The sequence below is a fragment of the Rhinolophus sinicus genome, linkage group LG09 (assembly GCF_036562045.2).
Source record: "Rhinolophus sinicus isolate RSC01 linkage group LG09, ASM3656204v1, whole genome shotgun sequence".
Classification (NCBI taxonomy): domain Eukaryota; kingdom Metazoa; phylum Chordata; class Mammalia; order Chiroptera; family Rhinolophidae; genus Rhinolophus; species Rhinolophus sinicus.
The window spans coordinates 80,418,034-80,440,526 of record NC_133758.1 but is presented as its reverse complement, the minus strand read 5'-3'; the positions used below and the strand labels follow the sequence as shown (position 1 = coordinate 80,440,526).

The following is a 22,493-nucleotide window of genomic DNA, read 5'->3' as shown; positions in this document are numbered from 1 at the left end:
TGTAAAGGAATATAATTTAAAACGAAAAAGACAAAGTTGAAAAAAAATAACAGCATTCTTGTTGAAACTATAGAAGGATATATATAGGTAGTTGGTGGGTGGCCTGGATTCTCTATCTCCACTGTAGAAGGGGTTCAACAAGGGAAAATCTATTTAATCTGTGCTGTTACTGACTCTACTTGCTCCGATTTTGAATTACCTAAGATTGAAAGAGGTTTTTATTACTTTTCCTAAAGAAAGGGTAGAAAACTTTAGATCGGACCACCTACTCAGCACTCCTTCTTCAATAGCAAATCTGGTCATTTGCCAAGGCACGGCTCCCAGGCAGCCAACTGAATCTCAAACTTGATTCGGTTCCATCAGTACTATTGTTGGAGGTGCCAGAAACTAGTGCTGGATGGAGAATTTTAAACAGAGCTGTACTTAAATAGGTCTCCAACAAAGGTACACATTTGCTAACTCCTTTTCCCATTTGGTTTTTCCTTAGTTACCAAATCACCTTCTCTTTACATGGTTCTGGCACTCAGGAATTTACCAAAGCATCACTTAGCTGACAGCGCAGGCTTAACTGGACCGCCTCTCACAATGGATAAGACCCAGTATTTTTTTTTTAACTGAGCACATTTTACCACTCTTTCCATGTAACTGAAGTACACTGTTGTCTTGTATACAGTGCACAGACATCATAAATGCTAAACACAGAAACTGTGGGCTTCAGTTAGAGAGTTGGAAGGGAGTTTAAGTTCAATGAATTTCTTGGGCACAGCCTTGTTTTTATCATCCCAGGAAGATTAGATTCTTACCTATCTCTATTATGAAGTCTTCAAAATACAGAAATTACTCTGCATTCTGCTTAAAATTCTACAAGGAACATGTGTAACTTTCTTCACATCATAAATGCATAAAAATGTTAATGATTATTCATTTTGTTAAAGATTTCAAGAATAATATTTAATATTCACCATACAGAAATTTACCTTTTTTCGATATCGATAACATATTATAACAAACCTATTTATTTACTCTTGTTTTACCTTTAGTAAAGATAGAGAATATCAGGTCCCCATGATCAAGAAAATAACATTTCATCATTTCCTATAGACAATTATAAATGACCAACTAAATGATCTCTTTAAACTTTTTTAAATTGAATTTATTTTTCTAGTCTTTATTGCTTTTTTCTGAAATTTTGTTGGTTTCATAGAATTTTGGAATCTAGAAGTGACTACATTAGGTGGCCTGACAAGTGTTAAGATTTATAATGGGAAAATGTGCCATATTATACGTAAATATCTTAGATATGTGCATGAATTTTTTACTAAATAATGACCAAAAGAAAAGAAAATCTTATTTAACTAAATTACTTTTCCTCAGAAAGGATCCCTGTTAGGAGGGAAGTCTGATCTTTCCTAAAAGGGTCCACTGAACCAAATTTAACTTAATAATCCTGTACATATTCAAAATGTGAATATAATGAAAAAAATTAAGTCTTAACCTTAATGCTGAAGGAGGCATTTCTCCAGTGCTTTGTTGGTGTCTGGGTTGTCTATTATTGAAATTGTTACTTTACTCTTTTAATAAATATTGTGTAATGTGTACCAAGTCACACTGACAGATGTATGACTATCACTGAAATAATAGTAATATAAAAACAAACTAAGGAAGGTTGGGGAAAAAAAAAAGGAGGGAGGTTCACAAGCAGAAAATAAAGTGGCTAAAACAGGTGAGAGAGAAAAGAAATGGGGAAGATTTCTGCCTAAGGTACAGATCAGTAAGAAATGATCTAATTGTTTATTCTATTTCACATTAATCATAATGATGTGTTGTTCATTTCAGACAAAGGAAGAGACTACTTCAGCTGAATATATGTGTTTTATAAATCCAAGTTCAATTAATGTTTTCTTATTCTATTGCTATTTGCAAGCCTGCTTGAAAACTAAAACTCAAACTTGTAATTCTTGTTACAAAATATATAGCTGCAAAGTCCTAGAACAATTATGCTAAAATACAAACAATAGCATCAACTGTAAAATTATGGAGGTCATCTTTCGTGAAGATTTGAAAGAAAAGGATCAATAGTCATCCTTCTAACTACATGATGTATAAGAATTCTCCATGGTTCCTAGTTTCCCGGTTCTACCCTTCAGAATATGACACGGCCAGATTTAAAGTGATATTCAGGTATGGGGTTCAGCCTCCACTCCTTCTAACTTTCATTAAGCAATTTGTAAACAACAACAACAAAAAATCGGTTTACTTCTTATTTTTTCGTCAGGCCCACAATTAAACCTATCAGACATTCCTTCATATAATGAAAACCCTGAGGACATGTTCTCTGGAGGAAAAATTTACCAGGTTATCAGAATTACTTGCTTGAGCTCTCCAATAATTTGAACATTATGACCAATTTGGCATTTCTGAGCCATTATGTTATTAATGTGAATCTAAAAACTGGCTACCTATTTACTATGTTCTTGCATTTAGGGTCAAAGCAAACTTTTATGTTCACCATTCTTTCACCAGTATGAATGGATTAACCAGTATGTGTGGGTCTCACTTATGTCGATGAATGCTGCCTTCCTCTTTGAGAACAACCATATCCACCTCTTTCTTTTGAAGGTCAGAGAAACAAAGTCTTCAGAGACCACATACTAATAACATCCTTTATTATATGCTTTACAGATTACAAAGAATTTTATCTGATTTTAGAGTTGAGGAAAGTTTAAGTGATTTTCCCAGACCACCTACCACCAAGTAGATTTCTGATTCCTTGTCCCTTGGTCCTCCTACCACGGAACCTCAAAGAAAAACCTAATGTAAAGTCAAGGACAACTCTTATTTCTACTCCCTGGCATCATTTGAAATTAGGCACCTCTTTATTGGAGTATCTGCAGATATTTTTACAAGATTGCATGTTTCTTAATGCATGCTTCGGTTTATTGGCCTTACCATCTTCTTTATAACCACTAACATATATTCTCAAAAAGGAAAATCCTTCAGAAGATATTTATCCATTCACAACTTCCTGATCTAAAGTCCATTCTTTGCTACTTCTCATTGTGAGAATTCCTGTGCAAACCTAAGATTCATTAGCTATGGACAAGGGCAAAAAATAAATACAGGTTGTGTTAAAATAAATCAAATTATATAAAATGAATATCTGCTGAAGATTTGACAACTCTCAAAATATGAACTAGATTCCAAAACCGTAGCCAGATAGATGAAATGATGACTCAGTAATACCAGGAGGCATGAAATCATATCAGGTACGTAAAGGAGAGTCTTACTGTAAACATTTTCTTAACTATACTTATGCATGTATTGAGTTAGAATAAGAAATTCAGTTTTACATATTAATTTTTTGTAGTGTGGACAATTCCTTTATTCTGGATAGTATCCCTGGCGAGAGCACGTATTAGAACACACTTTAGTTTTGCTTATGTTACATATTTGCGGCATTTTATTTTCCTTTTTATGTAATCATCAATATTAAATTACATTATAGCCCCAGTTCTTATGGAAATGAAGCTGAATCATCAACGTTTATCTTATTAGCCTAATTCTATTTTTCACTGAATAAAGCCATCAAACTTAGATTTCTGATTATGACTGATCAACTTCTACCCAACAGAAAGCTTAAATGGCTCCAGCTCTTCTACAGTTTAAAACGAGTTTAAAATATAGCAAAAAGAAATCTATGTGGTTTCAAAATTTAACTACTTTTGCCTCAGTTTTACTTTTTCTGTTAATGATGAGTTAGTTACTCCAGGGCCAGGTCAATATTTTCCAATATCTATGCTAACTGACCAGGATCTCAGTTGGTACCCTGTAGGCACCACTTATTCCTAGAGACTCTATAGATGCTTATGGCTAAAATCTTGTAGGAATTTTATATTACAACGTAGGGAGAATCAGAAGAGTAAAGTTCATAAATATAATTTGTGAAAAAATGAAAACTGTGGTTAGGGCCTGAAAAAGTCTCACCATGTTTATTACATCTTATTCCTAATTTGCCACAGGCATTTAATAAAATAGTAGGAAAAGTAAGAAGGAATCTGAAAAGGTATCTTGTGTACAAAACTAGTACTACATGATGTACAAGATCTGGTCTGGGTTATCAACTTCCAGGACATTTTCAGGGTTTTTTTTTATCAGTAGCTAATAGCATTAGTAATTTTTTTTTAATGTGAAAAGCAAAGGGTGTACCCTGATATGGGCTAATTTAGATTTATTTTAAAAATAGGCAATTGTTACAGAACTGCATAAATGCTTTTTGTATCCCTGTTTACACTGTTGCTTAAACATAGATTTTAAGGTTATGATGAAAGAAGTGCCTGACTTTCTGGGCTTTTTTATTCAAGAAAAGTACACTAGATGATCAGAGATTCCAACTATGCAAATTATTTCTTTAACTACCTGTGAAATAACCTAATAATAATCAGTACAGAAAATATTTCCTTATGCAGAAATAAAACAGGCTCATCAAGTGCCATGACAGTCTCCTGACCACAACACCAGGCCCATAGAAATTTTATCACTTATGAATGGAAGTTACTGATATAACAACAGTAACAGAAAATAAATCCCCTCAGAAAGCATTTGACAAGAGTGCTATAAAGCTAATTAACTAACATAAACAAAGGTGACAGATTAGCATAGAAGAAGTTTGTTTTAGATGGGGAAAAAATCAATTTCCATATATATATATTACTATAAAAGTAACAAACAAGAACTTTTATTAATTGAAGTATTGTTAGATGAAATAACCATTAAAATTCAATAATGATAGATATATTTTAAATGAATACACTCCATGGCATCACTATTAAAATTATCATTTCAAGATCATGAAAAACCACAATTAGTTTATGATCACTACAGCATAAAAACAAAGTAAACTTTATTTATAATTGCATGTATGAATTCCAAAGATGCTAATAGGAATTAAACCTTTCAGTTATATGTTCAGATTATTCTCATCACATACCTCTGTTCACGATAGTTTCTTTTCATGGACAAGAAGAGAGGGGGAAAAAAGAGAATTAGTTACCTACGAAAGTACATTAAGAGACAGCACTAAACATAAAAGCTCTAGCATTCATTGAAAGGTCTCCACTGGAGGATTTTGAATGCAGAATTAAAATGAGGAATACAAAGTCACAGAAACATAAATTTCACTCATGTTTACAAGTGACATCATAGGGGTAATGACAAAGTTTTCAAATAACTATTTTTTAAAGCATAAAAAACTTCAGTTATTAAAGAGTAACTTTTCTCAGTATCGATTGCATCATACTAAATAGTAATGTTAGAAAGTCAACTCTATTTCAAATACAGGTTTTCCGATGTGTATATTGATTTAAATAATGAAATGAAACAATCAAGTTATGCAAATTAACTGTGTTTTCATAAAAATAAAAATCATTATTCATTTATTTTTGGATACAGTATGTACCCCAAACTATGATAAATTAGAGTGAGTTAATACATGTCTGTTATGGACCTCCTACTACTTACATTATGGACCTTCTTACTACTTACATTAAGTAGTAAGAAATAATACTTCCCATTGGAAATACTTTGTTCAAAGTTTAGTTTTTTGTTTTTTTAATTTGGCCATATTCTAAAATCAAATTACATGAGTTTTAAAATAAACCAATCTTAAAAATGTGTTCTAGAGGTTGTAGTAGTGAGGCATCAGTGACTTTTAACTTTTAACTCAAAATAGTTCATTTTTAACTTTCTATCCTGACCTAATTAAATGTTATTCTGAAGACATGTTAAAAAGGTCACGCAACTGAGTTGTAGACTCCTTCCTCTAAGATCAAGATAATGCTTCCACATCGATTTTGTTTGTAGCACCTTTACCTGCCAATCTATTCTGTGTACCCAATAAGAATCTTGTTTAGTAATGAGCTCACGAGGATAAAAGTGCCAATTAGTTACTTATTATTTTTCATTCTTGAAACTATCAGGGGGAATAAGCTCAGAATCTTTCTAGTCCATATGTTTGTTTTTTCTTTTTGATTAGTATTATAATGGTGTGTCTTTTTTATTATTAAAATTGATTGGAATGACAATGGTCAACAAAACTACATAGGTTTCAAGTGTACAATTCTATAATATGTCATCTATATATTGCATCATGCGTTCACCACCCAGTCAGTTCTCCTTCTGTCACCATATATTTGACCCTTTTTTCCCTCTTCTACAATAATGTTTTACTTTTTGTTCTCTCAATCTGATTACCTGAGTGGTCCACTAGTTCCTAACGAGTATTCCTTATTTCCTATTCCATCATTCCCCCCACTGATTCCAAGGCTTGAAGAAGGGGTAGACAGTTTAATTGGAAGAATTAATGAGAAAATGAGCTATCAGGTCCTAAATCCATTTTTGAATTTGAAATAGAAGATGTGAAACATCATATTCATTAATTTAATTTCTATATTAAAAATTTCTACATTCTCATTCTATTTTTAAACATATTCTGAGTAAGTTTAGTAAACATTAAAACTTTCATCATTTAGGTTCAAATTATTTATGAAGAGGATACTGCGGTATGACCAAGATTTGTGTTTTTCCTTAATGAATATGCAAAGTACATACATTCAGAAGTGGAAAAAAAACATGACACCTCAAAAGAATTTCATGAAAATAAGAAATGTTATACAGAAAGATGTATTTTTAATTCTAATCATTAAAACAAATAGACACAAATCATTTCATTAGTAATTGGAGATGTTTAGGTTTCAAATTAGCTGAAAGGTAATTTTAGTTCTAGCTAAGATCCAATTTTCAAAATTTACATAGCATAACTTTTTAAAATTTATAAATAAAACAAAAAAAATTCTAAGTTGAACTCTGAAGTTTAAGAATTAGACTTTTAAAAGCTGTAACTTAAAGTTGAATTTTAATTTTAACAAACATCTCTGAACAGTCTTCTCTTCAGACAAAAACACCCCCATATTTAACAAATAGTGCCTCCTTCAAACTGGCTGTGAAGATAAAGAGGTTTTGCCCTTAGCATGACGCACAGCCATAGCAAGCACTCAGTACAGATGTGCTGCAGCTGCGATTCTTATTAAGGCACCGCACTCTTTACTTGACTATCTTGCCTACATTTCTGGGCGTGAGCTTAAGTCAAGACAGGACCTGTATCATTAACAAGCAAACCAACACATCCTCTGTATAAGACACAATTTGGATTGATTTTTAGTTCATGTAGTGGTTTTAAGACGATATTCAAGACTTTTAGAATACACGGGAGCTATCTCAAAATCTAAAAAAATGATAAATTGTTATTAACTCTAACCATGCCAACAAGAATCACTGACTGAGTGTTGAGCCAGACTGATGTCCATTGCAAGTATGTTTATCACAAAACTTCCTAGATGTTTAATTCATTTAAACAAAATGTCTTAAAGTATGTTTTGATAGTAAAAATACTGAGACGTTTCACTTACTTATAACCCCATGCAGTTATTCCTAATATGAGGGCCAGCACTAAAATGGTGCCAGCAATTATGCCTATTATGATATTGGTACCAGCAACACCTGTGGGGGCAAAAAAGAAACAATGATGGTCAGTGTATATACGTGAAATTTTGATACAAAATTTTTTCAGGAACTTTATTCTCCAGTTTTGTAATAATCACACTAACAATATTATTTAAAAATATTTTTAAAAGTGGGTATTTTTAAAGGGAAGAAAAATCAGCCATAACTTAGCACCAGGCATCAATTGTTTGTTTGTTTTTAAATTCTTTGTGTATGCTCCCTTTTAATTCTTGCCCAAGTGCATTTTGCACAATTATAATTTCCATGCATTTTTCTGGAAAGATATGATGAGGTCATTGAACTAAAAGAAAGAAAAATAAAGATAATTCTACCATATTGGCATAGCACCCATTGGGGAGAAACTTTTAGAAATCCATGTTCCTTTTGATGCTGACCTCATCCTCAGAAATTCTAGAAATGTTATTGGTCATATTGTTCCATTCTGTCAACTAATGCGAGGTCCTTATTGCTCTTGGTTGTGTATGTGGTATTTTGTCCTTAAAGTATATATAAGCTTCCTAAGAGAGAAAACATGTGTACAGATTTATATAATCAGAGCTCAGGTGGTGAAATGATAAAAGCACTGGGCTTATAGTTCCCGGTCTTGGCAATGATGGCCATGGTGCACCCTAAAAAAGGAAAAACCAAAGGAAAAGAGTCTGGTGGGCTGGAGATTGGTGCTGGGGAGGCATGAGAGCCAGGCAGCACCAGACTGGCAGAGGGTCAGGCAGGGCAGGGCTGGCACTCAGCAGTCAGCAATGGCCCTGTACATAGCATCCATTGTCAGGAGGCTGACATGGAATCCTAAAGGGAATCATGGCAGTGAAAGTGGCCCAGTGAGTTGCAGTCTTGGTCAACAAGCCCAAGTGAGGGCTCAAGAGCACAAAAGGCAGATCAGAGGCCTGATTCTGATACCAGGAGACCTGTTTTGCCAATAATGACTTATACCATATGTTTAAATCACCCAGATGTGTTTCACTCAGAGCAGCTCAGATCTCTCCTTGTCTGCTGCACCCCTGAGGCATCCTTCTAGATATCAAAGATCAGTAATCATGGGTGATCGGAACAGATTCCAATTCCCCATGACCACAGTAGCAGTCTCTCTGCCTGGGAGCCCTCCATAGTCAGTTGGGACAGCAGGGCTAAGGCATCTGAAGAGACAGACAGTTGCCACCCTGCCCAGGTCCTCTGTGGGATGGGTGGATGCCAATGCCAGACGACCCCTGGGTCATTGGGATTTTTCCTTCTCTAAGACCCAGCATGTCTGTCTTCCCTTCCTCTTCTTCCAGGGATTTAACCTGGATCAATCAACATAGATGCTAGAATCCATGGACCTGAATAGCTTCATCTGTGCATTAACCGTTGGAACAAGCTCGAGTACCATTGCTAAGGCTGAGGATACCAACCCCTTAATCACTCTGTGGCTTTCTTTATTAAAGTCACATTGGCTAAGATTTTTAACTTGTCTGGATTAGAATGAACATACTCTTTTTTTCTCATCCTTTGGAAGCGAACTGACTTCAGGACTTGAGCATTTTTTAATGCAAAAGAATACTCAATAATGACCTCATAAAATAGTTTAAAAGGGAACATTTATCGACAAGATCTGTATTCTCTCAACTATCTGCATTTAATTTTGCTTCTCCATTTGGGCTACTTTAGCTTGTAGGGGTGCATCTGTACTTTCTTACCCACGTCCTTCAACCCCTTCCAAGAATGCTGACCAAGGTTACTACTTCTAGAATGACCTACGGTTCAGGCTACAGAACTGAGGTTTGAATACAAATGAGATTCTGTGATAAAGAATATTAAAGTCAACAAAATATTTTAAAATTAATTTAATTCTTTTCTTATTTATTCAGTCCCAAAATATAAAATTCTTCCTTTAAATTCAGAGAATTAAGAAGTGACGACCTTCTTAACTTAAAAGAAATGCTAGGGTTTATTGTCAGCCCCAAACAAGTACAATACTTGAAAAATCTCAGTCTGATTAAGACAAGGTACACGTAACGCTAAATCGGGGGACTAAGTTATATTCAGTATTCCATATCATTACAAGTTCATGGAAACCATCAGTTTCATAATGTGGATCTCAGTGGTATATTGCAATTCATTATTTTGTGGATTTAATTTATATTTGAGTTATAAAAATAATCCAAATGAAATTGTCTGAAGGACAGCTTTCTCTTTCCTTATGTATAACAAATGAAGTACCTACCATTGCCAGCCAGAGTTATACCATTCTTTGCATCATCGCTGACGGGGGAGTAAGTGCTGCAGTCTGCACCAGTCCAGTATCTATCACACACACACTTCAACTCATTACTGCAAACCTGAGATCCAAAATCAATCCAGAGGAAAAGTCAACTCTCTGGTACAGAGGCATGGAAAATAAGCATTCATTTCTAATTAGATGCCTAGCAATTTGATGGTACTGAAAAATTATCAGTACTTTCTTCCTAATGCTAATTACTTGTTTCTTACCCAAGTATCTAAAACAATATTTAGAGATCAACAGTTGACCCAAAGGGAATAATAAATTCTAATAGAGGAATGAATTTATATGTCTAAAAAAAAAATCAAATAAATTACTGTTTTGAATTTCATTAACTTAAGTTTTATAAGAGGGAGATTTAAAAAACTAAGCAGAAAAAAAAAAGTACAAGTTGGTTGTTACAAAGTAGTCATGGGGATGCATAGCATAAGGAATATGGTCAGTAATATTATAATAACTATGTATGGTGTCAGATAAATAACCAGATTTATCGGGGTGATCACTTTGTAAGTTATACAAATGTCTAACAACTATTTGTACACCTGAAACTAATATAATATTGTATGTCAACTGTAATTGAAAAATAAAGAAATTAAAATAAATACTAAAATTTTATACTAAAGCTTTATACTAAAATTTTAGTCATCTTTTAGAAAGTAGATGAGATAAAGAGAAATTGGATAAAAAAGAAGAGAGGCCTGATGCTTTGCAGGGGTCTGAGAAGAAAGTTTCGCAAAGCTATAACCTTGACACCTCAATCCAAGCTACAGAGATTAGCTACCTCTGGGTCATGGAAACTGCTAACCCCTCAAACAAAGCACAGGGGAAATAATTTACATAAAAATGACACTAAATTTTTAAAAAATTGTCAGACAACAATCTGTCTTTATTTATATATCCAGGAAAAAGAATCTATACCTAGATCTTATAATTCAAAACAACTTTTAATGGAGTGGGAAATAGGAGAGAATTCAGTTAGGTTTAAGATCAGAGAAGTTCTTTAGGAGGTAGGTTTTCACTGGATGGGTTTCTGTCTTTTCTCTGATCTAATTTGCTGGAAGATGACATACATCCATATCTAAATGTAACTATAAAATATGACAAACAAATTGCAGATCTCAAATTAATTCAGATTAACAAATTTCTGCAGACTAACAAATATGCAGAAAGAAAAAGGTTTTAGGCTTAAAGTCAAAATGCCTGACTTTGAGTTCCCCTTTTACCACTGTCTTATCAACAGATCTAACCAGCTCAACTGGCTTCTCCAAGTATCAGTTTTCATATCATACAACAGCAGCAGTGATATAGAGACAAGTATACAGTGATAATAAAAGAGTCATAGCTAATATTTATTGAACACTCACTATATCACAGGCATTGTTTTAAGTATTATATACAAAAGTATTAATTCATTGATTCCTCACAACAATCCTGTAAAGTAGGCAATATTATTATTCCCACTTTACAATAAAGAAATTGAGTCACAGAGAGGCTAAGAAATTTGCCAAATCTCACCCAGTTCGTAAAAAGTAGAGCTGGGATTCAAACTCAGACTGATTCCAATCCCATACTCTCAACTACACAATGCATAGTGCATAAGAATATAAATTATATTTCTCATTTTAGTTTTTGTCACATATACAGTCAAGTTACTGTAAAAATACATAGGATATAACCTCTCTATATTATGCATAATTATTGTAAATAATTTGGATATTATTTGCCATCTGATTTACTTGTGTCTATCACTCTTTTACTCATCTATTAAACAAGTGGCTACATAACACAACTATGTTTGGACTCTGTTGTATACTCAGGATTTCTAGATGAATAGATATGGTTATTTATTAGCATGAATGATCAAGAAAATTTTCCATTATTCTTTTCCCCTGTCCCCCCAAAAAGCATTTCCCCCTAACATACTCTTAGTCCTTAAGAAAACAGGACTTAGCAGATCCCTTTATAGGAGCAGAACTGCTTACTTTAATGCCTTCTCTATTTTCATGTGCGATAAGAATTCCTATCCTTTGGCAAAGAATAACAATTAGTAAGCCTTCCTTAAGACATTCTTGGCATATCCTTTGGGGACATACATGGAATGACCAGGATTTCAGGCTTACAATTCCAGGACAGGGATCCTTTACCTCAACTGGATAGTACAACCAGTTCAAGTAAAGAATCTGGAATGAGGGTAAGAAGAAATCATAGCACATACCAAAAGAAAAAGAACCCGAAAAGGTTTTGTTAGTGTAGGAATTCCTAACTGAAAATGACAAATCTGTAATCACTAATAAAGCGTGTTTATTTAACCTATAAACTTATTTCTTTATTTTATTTTCAATTACAGTTGGCATGTAATATTAATCTGTGTTAGTTTCAGGTACACAGCATAGTGGTTAGACATTTACATAATTTACGAACTGATCCCCTCGCTAAGTCTAGTACCCACCTGACACCATACATAGTTACTACAATATTATTGACTATATTCCCTATGCTGTACTATACATCCCTATGACTATATATGTTTTTCTTTTTTTAATTAAATTTGTTGGGGTGACATTGGTTATTAAAATTATATAGGTTTCAGGTATACAATTCTATATTACATCATCTGTATATTGCATTGTATGTTCATCACCCAGTCAAATCTCCTTCCATCACCATATATTTGACCCCTTTTACCCTTTCCGAACGCTCCTCCCCCCGTCCCTCCATTAACCAGTAAACTGTAGTCCATGTCTATGAGTTTTCATTTGTCTTATTCGTTTGTTGCTTTCAGTTTTATATCCCACATTTGAACGAAATGACATGGTTCTCGAGTTTACTGTTTGACTTATTTTGCTGAGCATGATATTTCTATAGGACTTACATTATCAGATATGACTAAGATAATAGAATTCAGACTTTTAAACAATGCCATTGTTTCTATTCATCTGTGAGAAACATTTCCCTAAATTACTGTTTTTATTTCTAGGAGTTCTCCTCAGCTGATGGACACTGGTGTGGCTACGGCAGTTATTTATGATGTGTTCTAATTGGTCAGTGCCTGGACCATACAGTTGTTAAATATTATGGCCACTGCCCCTGCTTTTTATTCTTTTTTTATCCCATATATTGTTTCCTAGATCACTTATAGAAAACTGACATTATATTATATGAGATCAAATTAACATTATAAGAAAAAGAAGATGAAAGAATTTGGTTAGGAAGATTAGATTTTTTTTTTTTTATTCCCAGGCTTTTGCAGATTACACAGCGAAATATTCAAATAAATGACTATGATAAAATAACTGTTTACAAACCAGCTAGAAACATGAATAAACATGTTTTCCATTATTACAGAAATATGCAGTTTAGGGTCATATCTATTTCTGTGATGTTAAAGAACTGAGTAGTTCCCCATGGTGAGGTACTGAATACTCACTCCATTTCCTGAACAAACAGCGCCTTCTTTATTGCTTAAGCAAGTACTAAAGTTGAAAGAAGCCACAGGAAGACACCGGTGTTCTAAGCACATCATTTGGGGGCCACAAGGTGTTCCATCTTCCACATAGCCAAGATCTACATCTTCTTCAAGCTTAACATGCCCACCACTGAAAATAAATTGAGAGCAAAGAGAATTGTGATTCCATTAATTCACATTCATTTTAACAATATACTTAGAAATTAAAATGTGGACAATATCCATTTCCCTATTTTCTATTTATCATCTCATAAAAACTAATAACAAGCATTTTTAACGTCTGTCAAGAAAGCAATTGAATCCTTGATCTAAGTCTTTTCAACGATATTGATATATTTTAGGATTTAAACATAATTAAACAGTTCCTGACTTGAAATGGCTTTATCATTTTGCCTTGGATATCATGTACAAGTCAAGGCCATTATTATAGTATTTGATTTCATAAGTAAGTAGGTTTCGAGATTTCAAATGTTTTGAACAAAAATGAGAAGTGATTTTGGTTTACATTTCCCAAAAAGAGTGCTATATTTACAAATTATATTTGAGAATGGCTCAACTATTGTAACTACACTATTCAATATAGCAAGTCTACATGTTATGTAGGAATAAATAATAAACAGAATAGAAATTGAAAATGTATATATAATCAATTTATCAATATGGTGCCACGTCAAGGCTACTACATAAAAACCTCCATTCTTTTTATTTTTATTAATTAGTTTAATGAGTCAAACAGATAAATTAGTTTTTTTAAATGTCAAAATCTCCACTGATCACCAGTTCCTCTTCCTGTAGAAATCTCTCTGGGAGTTCCCATCTGGACTTTCCCCTGCGCCTGTCTGATCGGGATGTCCTCGTACCTGGTGCAGAGCTGTACATCTTAGATTTCCCCTCATCTCTATGGGAGGACAGCCCTCATGGAGAGGGCTTGATTCCGAAATTCCCTGCCTTCCTCTTAGTTTACTCCTTCATTTTGGGGAAGCACAATTTCCAGAAGCTTCCTGAGAAAAGGTTTAGGGGAGTAAATTTGGGGGAAACTTGCATATCTAGAAGAGTCATTATTTTCTACTCTCATCCTTGATTGATATTTTGCCTCTGTCCAGAATGCTAGTTTGGAAATTATTTTCTCCTTTGTCTTCTGGCTCCCAGGGCTCGTGCTGATAGCTCCTAAGTCATTCCAATGCCCCATCTTTTTTTCCTTCTTCTCTGGAAATATTTGGGATTCTGTTCTTTGTCCTAAGGTTATGATATTTCATGATGATAGGTTTAGATGAGCCTCTAATTTCATTCATTGTACCTGGCAGCTGGTGAGCCTGTCAATATGGAAATTCAAGCCCATCAGTTCTAGGTTACATCACTTTTGAGTTACTCACTGATAATTTCCTCCCTGCTGTCTTCTCTGTTCTTTATTATTACTATTCTAATTTCTCTATCTGTTCATTTCTTTCCCTCTTTTGCCGTACTTTTCTGGGAGATAATTTCAACTACTGAGTTTAATTTCTGCCATCATATTTTTAATTTCCAAAAGCATTTTTCCCTTCGTGAATGTTCTTCATTTTTTAAAATAGCACTCTATTCTTGTTTCATGAGAGAAATATCTTATCTCTCATAAATATTGGTAGGTGGTTGTTATTTTTTTTTTCTAAGTGGTTGTTTTTATCTCTTTTTTTCATGTCAGAGAATTTCTTCACATGTCTGATAATCTGCTCATATTTGAGGAGGGGGAACAGATAGATGTTTAGAAATTCTAGAGCTTTCTGACTGAACATCAATGAAGCAGTACCAGTTCCATACAACACTGATATCAATATTGCCTGCTGTCCTTCAGTCTGGAAACCTATTTTATTATCTCAGAATACAAAGCTCAAATCTCCCATGGGAGGGTGACCAATACCCAATTTAGCTGAAACAAGGAAATAATCTGCTAGTGCTTCCTTAACTGACTTTTACCTATGTTCTTTATTTTAAGCCCCTTCCCTGCCCCTTAATCCTTTACTCCCTCTTACAGAAGTAAATGATGATGCCCATTTTTGAGCTTTTTAGGAACTGACAGTATATTCTGACTTAGTTCTCAGTTTTCCCCATTAACTGATTTAGGATTTCAGTTTTTGTAGTTTTTATAATCATTTGTCACACATCTTTTTGCTTTCCACACTCCAAAATTTTGTTGCTATTGTCTCCTCTCCCTTTCTCTGCTTTCCTGTGGATATGTGATTTCTAAAAACGATTCAGTTAGTGTCACTTTAGTGGGATTTCAGAGGGAACAAAAGAAGATGTATATATTTAATCCACTAATATATCCAGAAGTTCTCATTCATGTCCTTTGATAAGAATTAAATGTAAACTAAACCCTAATTTTTATATTCTTGTCATTTCTTTTCTATCAGGACTTACTTATTTCACTATATGGGCTAGATTCTATTTTGGTTTACTAACGTTCACATGAACTGAAAATAGAAGTAATCCTTAAATGCATTCCTCAGAAGTGAGCAGACTGATATTCTCACAGAATGGTTGGATAATTACCTGCAGTTTAATGTTCTTCCCTGCTGCACAACTAAAGTAGATGTGATTTCACCATCAAGTTCTCCAAGCCTTGGGATATTACCAATATTGGCACACAAAAGGTAACCACAAAGCACGTCCCTGTATTAAAAGAATACCAATTATTTACTTTACAACCATGTGCAGTTAGAACAGTAATCTTATCTCATTTTAGCATTTGTTTTTCATCAACTATATGATATGCTCAAGTTATAAGCAAAATAAACCCAAATACATTTAATCCAGCTTTAAAAGTGTCTTCTCTGAAATTTATTGATGTATCAAAATCCCAATTATTTTTTTTTTTTAGCTTTTGCTTTACTGTCAATTAGTTCAAGAATTTAAGGGCAGCTGGTTAGCTCAGTTGGTTGGAGCGCAGTGTCTTAACAACAAGATTGCCGGTTCGATCCCAACATGGGACACTGTGAGCTGCGCCCTCCACAACTAGATTGAAACAACTACTTGACTTGGAGCTGATAGGTCTTGGAAAAACACACTTAAATAAATAAAAGTTTAAAATACAAACAAAAAAATTTGTCTAAAGGAAATTATCCATCAAATAGACTTCTGATATATTGGAATCTCTATCCCTATAACACATCACTGGCTATACTAAAACATTTTTTTAATATTTGATAAGTGAATGAATGACCTTGGATGAGCATGCTTTTGTAAAACAGCTCTTTCTTCAACTTTTTGCCCCAGAATTAAAAAAGAGATACATATCATATCTGTGTGTGTACACACACACACACAAACACACACATATACAACTAGACATACATTTTGTAGATTCTCAACCACATGGGCTCATGATCCCTTCTTCAATATACTCATATTCCACTACTTCCCCAACTATCACAGATAATTCTGATTTAATGTGTAAAATATTTTCACTGGTGTTAAATACTATCTTACATATTTCCATACCTAACACATTTTAATTATTAATATAGATAATGATAAACACATATCCTTAAATGTCTTCTTAGTAGGCCAGCAAGACTGATTAGTAGGCTGGCAAAATTATGTATGGAAATATTAGGCTTTATCAGGTAGAGAAAAGGGAAAAATAAGGACTCGTATCTATCACCAACACAGAAAACAATACGTATTACTTCATTCTTAAAAAATAATTTTTAAAAGTTCAGGTATCATTTTATTGTATCTGTCATAAACAAAAATGATTTCTTAACACAGAAGAGATAGTCATTCAACATTTTTTAAATGTAATTTTTGTGTATGGAGCTTACTAAATATTTTACAATATATAAAGACAATTAGACATGATTTTTATCCTCAAGGAAATTATATGCTGGATGAGAAAAGAAATCACATACATAAACAATTATAAAACAACATAGCTGTGGGGATAAGAATAGTACAAAGGGCTGTGGGAATTAAGAAGAAAAAGTAGGTGATTTATTTCTACAGTAAATCCAGAAATAACTTATAGAGAAAGTGTTGTCTAAGCAGATCTTTTAAGAATGGATAGTTTTGACTGGTAATAAAGTGGGTATAAAGAGTGATTCCAGAGACATGAATAGCGCAAGTATAGGCACGGAGGTAGGAAAATATAATGCACATATTAGGAATGCAAAGTTTACTAAACTACGGAAGAGAAGAGAAACAAAAACAAAAAATGGAAGTCGGGGCAAATTGTGGAGGAGGTACAGTGCCAAGCCAAGGTTTCATTGTGTTTGTTAAACAAAACAGTATGACGTTCAACAAAATAATTAAAAGACAATTATGAAATCAGACTGCCTGAATTCTAATTCTGCTTCTATTACATCCTAGTTATGTGACCTTGGTCAAATTAGTTAACTGTGTCTCAGTTGCCTCCTTCATAAAATGGGAAGAATTTACATAAAGATTAAATGATGTAGCTTATGTAGAGCATAATACAGTGATTAGCACACAGTGTGTGTTCAATCAATGTTGGGTATTATTCCTACTATTAATTAGCTATGTGGAACCAGTGAAATTTGAACAAAGAATTGACATGGTCAAAACTATTCTGTATAAGATTGTTCTGATGGCAGCCTTTTAGAGACTGCTGGCGTAAAAATCTGTTAAGACGCTTCTGTAATAGTTGAAGAGTTAATATAGGTCTTAGTTGGGTCCTTAATATAGGTCCTCAATGCAATAGGAATGGAAATGAAAGGGTGAATTAAAGACAAATGGTGGGGGAATAAAGGAAAGAACAGACATGATTTGGCCGTTTGGACAATGTGCCAGAGGGAAGATGGAGTCAAGAATCATTTTGAGGTTTCTAAACAGAAGCACAGTGAGATATTAAGACCTTTGGCAAAAACAGTGGTGTAGAAGAGTCAGAGCCAGTTAACTGAGGACATAGTCTGGTGGCTTTAATTTGTGCTGCTTTTGAGATGCTGGCAGGTGTCTTTGAGGTGAGAAATTCCCAAGGTAGCTATAAGTATGATTTGGGCCTTAGGAGAGAGGTCAGCGTACATGTTAAGATTTGGGAACTTTCTTCAAAGGTGATGCTGTAACACTGGGAAGAGATGAACAGGCAACACACTGCTTTGTGGGATGCAGAAAACAGGAAAGTCCTGGTCCCTTAAAAAGTAATGTTTGTAATTAACTAAGGGATAAGCTTGGGGCTAACTTGTCCATCTCACCGTTTGTTGCACTGTATCCATGTGTCTTTGTCTTTCCCACAGTTTCCTTTCTCGGTCCCTTCGATATTCAGTTTCTCATAGCAGTATTTGTCTGATGCCATCACCTCTGAAGCAGAATAGAGCTTTCTATCAGTGACATGTGTAACATGCGAGCTGCTCAAAATGTCTGCAGTCAGGGAAATAGCTATTTAAGGACTCTTCTCCACTACAATGTTATCAATTCCAAAATTGTACCCACAGTTCACAAGAGTTTTCTTATACTGCAGATATCCATGACTCACATACATTTTTCATGGCTGCCCATTTGAAATTTGAAAAACAAATCTATTTAGATCTTTGGTAGGATGCATTTAGGTTCCAAACAACCCTCTTCAGAATTTGGCCAGTAATTAGGGGAAGATGCTACCAACTGGTTCCTTGAATAAATACTCCACATTTTAATCTCAGTCCTAAATGTAAAGCATGAATTTCTCACTCAATAACTTTTATTCATCATAAAGACAATTTTATTAAAACAGCAACGTACTATAATTAAAGATTCAAGAAACATTGGTCCAATTTCTAACTTGTTCACTAATTCTTAACAGCTAGCAAAAAGCAAAACAAAAAAATAACTTTATTTTGCTTTTAGACAAACTTGAATTCATGCAGAATCTCTGACCGTCAGATAATATTTTATATTATGTCGTCATCTTTGTCAGGATTTTATTTTTGCTAAAACCAGGTTGGTTGATTAAGTTATCCAAGAGCTAGATCAAAATGACTTTGGCAAACTAATCCAAAAACTGCTTGTATATATTTAAAAAGAAAATAATAATTATGTTTGTATTTTCTTTTCCTACTTCTTTCTGTCAGCTACTATTTTTTAAGTGGAGGAAAAAAAACTACATCTCTTTGCTATATCTCTTTGTCCAAAGTACAAACCTACATGACTAAATATTCCCCCACCCCAATATTTCTCTAGTTGCTCAAAGAAAACATACACTTCCCCTCCCAAAAGGATAATAGCCACAGTTTTTGACAATGTGGATTATTATTATCTTTATAGCTTGCTTTCTAATACAAACTGTCTTCTGAAAGACTTTGAAAAAAAATGGCTTTCAAAAGAGCTGGTAATACTTCTGAAAAAAATATACAACATTTAAACATATATCTAAATAGATATATAACTTAAATAACATGTTTTTGATATAAATATTATGCCATTCCCTCTGAAAATCCTACAAACTTTGAAGGGAATAACACTAAGATTTCCTTCTGATATGGCAGAGCTACCTCAGCAGAAGGTCACCTATAAGTAGGAAAGGCAACTAGACTTTAAGAAAAGATTGTTGAAGAAAAAGCAACGCTAGCTAAAATACTACAGTCCTAAGCCAAGCGAGCCCTATCCAGCGTCTATGTCCATCCCATATGGTTGTAGAGGTTTTGCTTAAGGACACTCAGCCAAGGAAAGTGTAAGTGGACCTCACGTCCAGATTTGGTCTATTTTCCTAGCTGTACATCCTAAAGTGGCCTTCCCTTGCCTGGAAGCAAAGGCACCTTCTGTCATGTCCAAAGGCACGGCCAACTAGCCAACACGTGTATGGCTGTGTCCTCTCAAAGGAGATACCCTTCTCTCATTTCCACAAAAGTGTCCCTGCTAAGACTTTCAATGGTTTCAAGAATTCTCCCACTCATAAAGTGGTTGAAAATTGACTTCCAGCTCACATGTCCCTTGGTCTGATACCATACTTTGAAATGATCAAACTACACTATTTACTTACTTTGCCCCCAGATGTATTTGCATTGTCTATCCCTGGTTTTACATCTTCCTCCAAAGCAAATTCCCTAAAATGGAAAAGCATACTTATTAGCTATGCAATGTCTGCTTTTGTCAGATAACTGAAAAAGTAAATGCGACTGGGAGAACTAGTAGATGAGCACCGTAAAGGCCTTTTATCTTCAGAATTGATTACCAAACATTTAAAGTGGTCTTCCTATTTTGTTAAGATTTTAGTATTTCTTTCTGGCTGATCCACATGAAAAATGGTAAAGATGAAGTAACCTACCTGAACACCATCACATGAATAGCCATCCATTTTATGAATATTGGGGGCACACTGGCAAAAGAAAACAGAACTATGATAAAAATGCACAGCAAAATATTAGGATGAGCTAATCGTTTTAATGTTTTCATTTTAAACATGGAGTGTGATATGTGTTTAGTCTCTTAAAATATCTGAAAATAAAAGCAAAAAACATCAAGAGAAAGTAAAAGGAATTACAATTGATGCACCTTCCCCTAAAAATACTGATTAGAGGCAAAAACAGTTGATTACACAGCAGCAAATAAAAACAATAAGATGCATAGAAAAAAACATAGGTACTAAATTTACAGACCTTGGGTTCGAAGAGCATTTTATGAATTGGACCCCAAAGGCAAGGGAAGTAAAAGCTAAAATAAATGAATGGGACTATATCAAACTAAAAAGCTTCTGCACAGCAAAAGAAACCATCGACAGAATAAAGAGACAACTAACTAAATGGGACAAGATTTTTGCAAACAATGCCTCCGATAAGGGGCTAATATCCAAAATATATAAAAAAACGCATACAACTCAACAACAACAAAAAACAAATAATCCAATTAAAAAATGGGCAGAGGACCTGAATAGACATTTCTCCAAAGAAGATATATAAATGGCCAATAGATATGAAAAAATGTTCAATTCAACATCACTAATCATCAGAGAAAATGCAAATAAAACCCACAATGAGGTATCACCTCACCCCAGTTAGAATGGCTATCATCAACAAGACAAACAATAACAAGTGTTGGAGAGGCTGTGGAGAAAAAGGAACCCTCATACACTGTTGGTGGGAATGCAGACTGGTGCAGCTGCTATGGAAGGCAGTGTGGAGGTTCCTCAAAAATTAAAAGTAGAATTACCATATGACCCAGCAATCCCTCTCCTGGGTATCTATTCAAAAATATGAAAATATTTGTTCATAATGATATATGTGCTCCTATGTTCATTGCAGCTTTATTTACAGTGGCCAAGAGATGTAAACAACCAAAGTGTCCTTCTATAGGTGATTGGATAAAGAAGTTGGATATACACAATGGACTACTATTCTGCCATAAGAAAACATGAAATAGTACCATTTGCCACAATATGGATGGATCTTGAGATTATAATGCTAAGTGAAATAAATCAGACAGAAAAAGTTGAGAATGATTTGATTTCACTGATATATGGTATATAAAACTGAAAAAAAAAAAAGAAAGAAAAACAAATGAAGAAACAAAAAGTCAGACACAGAGGGAAAGGGAGGGGGGTGTAGATGAGGGTAAAGGGGATCCAATATATGGTGATGAAAAGAGAACTGACTCTGGGTGGTGAACACACAATGTGATATATAGATGATGTATTACAGAATTGTACACCTTAAATCTATGTATCTTTGCTAACAATTGTCACCCCCAATAAACTTAAAAAAAAACCTCTGATGGTCTGTCTGCCTGGGCTGAGTCCTGTTTCAACCAGCTGAAGAGTCTTTTTGTTTCCTCCTTAACTAAGTAGACAAAACCATATAACCAACGTACTAAAATAGTCACTTAAAAATACATTAAGTCCTCAACATCTTCGATAGTGTCTGTGACTTTAAGCAAAATGATGTATAATAAACCAATTTTACCATACCTTAATTGATGTAAACAAGAGTTAAATTCCTAGAGCATCTCATTAATGTTATAACAAAATAACAATGAACAACACACTGTTCTTCGAGGACCTGCTGTATCTCCAATTTATGCTGTTACAACTAATGCAACAAGAACACCTTTGCACATCCATCAATTCATCATACCCTCATCATCACTAAGTGCTAGCTTAGACATGACGCTAATTACAGATAAGAAAGGAACAGACTTTTACATGAAAAATCTTTAGTCTCTTAGGATGACTATCTTTAAAATAAAGCATTTTTAATGGTTCATGTAGACAGACAACTACCAAATCACTCTTCTCTA

The 22,493-nt window shown here is 34.1% G+C and overlaps 1 protein-coding gene across 19 annotated transcripts in view; it reads right to left on the bottom strand.

Annotated features, from left to right (window-relative positions):
- The window catches only part of ADAM22 (ADAM metallopeptidase domain 22), a 230,158-nt gene that overhangs the window by 18,120 nt on the left and 189,545 nt on the right, over positions 1 to 22,493 (bottom strand). For all 19 annotated transcript variants that reach the window (XM_019716244.2, XM_019716282.2, XM_074340694.1 and 16 more), the window contains exons 19-26: positions 20,530 to 20,580; positions 20,245 to 20,308; positions 18,482 to 18,587; positions 15,825 to 15,944; positions 13,260 to 13,428; positions 9,776 to 9,890; positions 7,464 to 7,554; positions 4,988 to 5,005 (exon numbers count right to left, since the gene is read on the bottom strand). In XM_019716244.2, the coding sequence (XP_019571803.2) occupies positions 4,988 to 5,005; positions 7,464 to 7,554; positions 9,776 to 9,890; positions 13,260 to 13,428; positions 15,825 to 15,944; positions 18,482 to 18,587; positions 20,245 to 20,308; positions 20,530 to 20,580 (734 nt within the window). The remainder of the gene's footprint in view (positions 1 to 4,987; positions 5,006 to 7,463; positions 7,555 to 9,775; positions 9,891 to 13,259; positions 13,429 to 15,824; positions 15,945 to 18,481; positions 18,588 to 20,244; positions 20,309 to 20,529; positions 20,581 to 22,493) is intronic.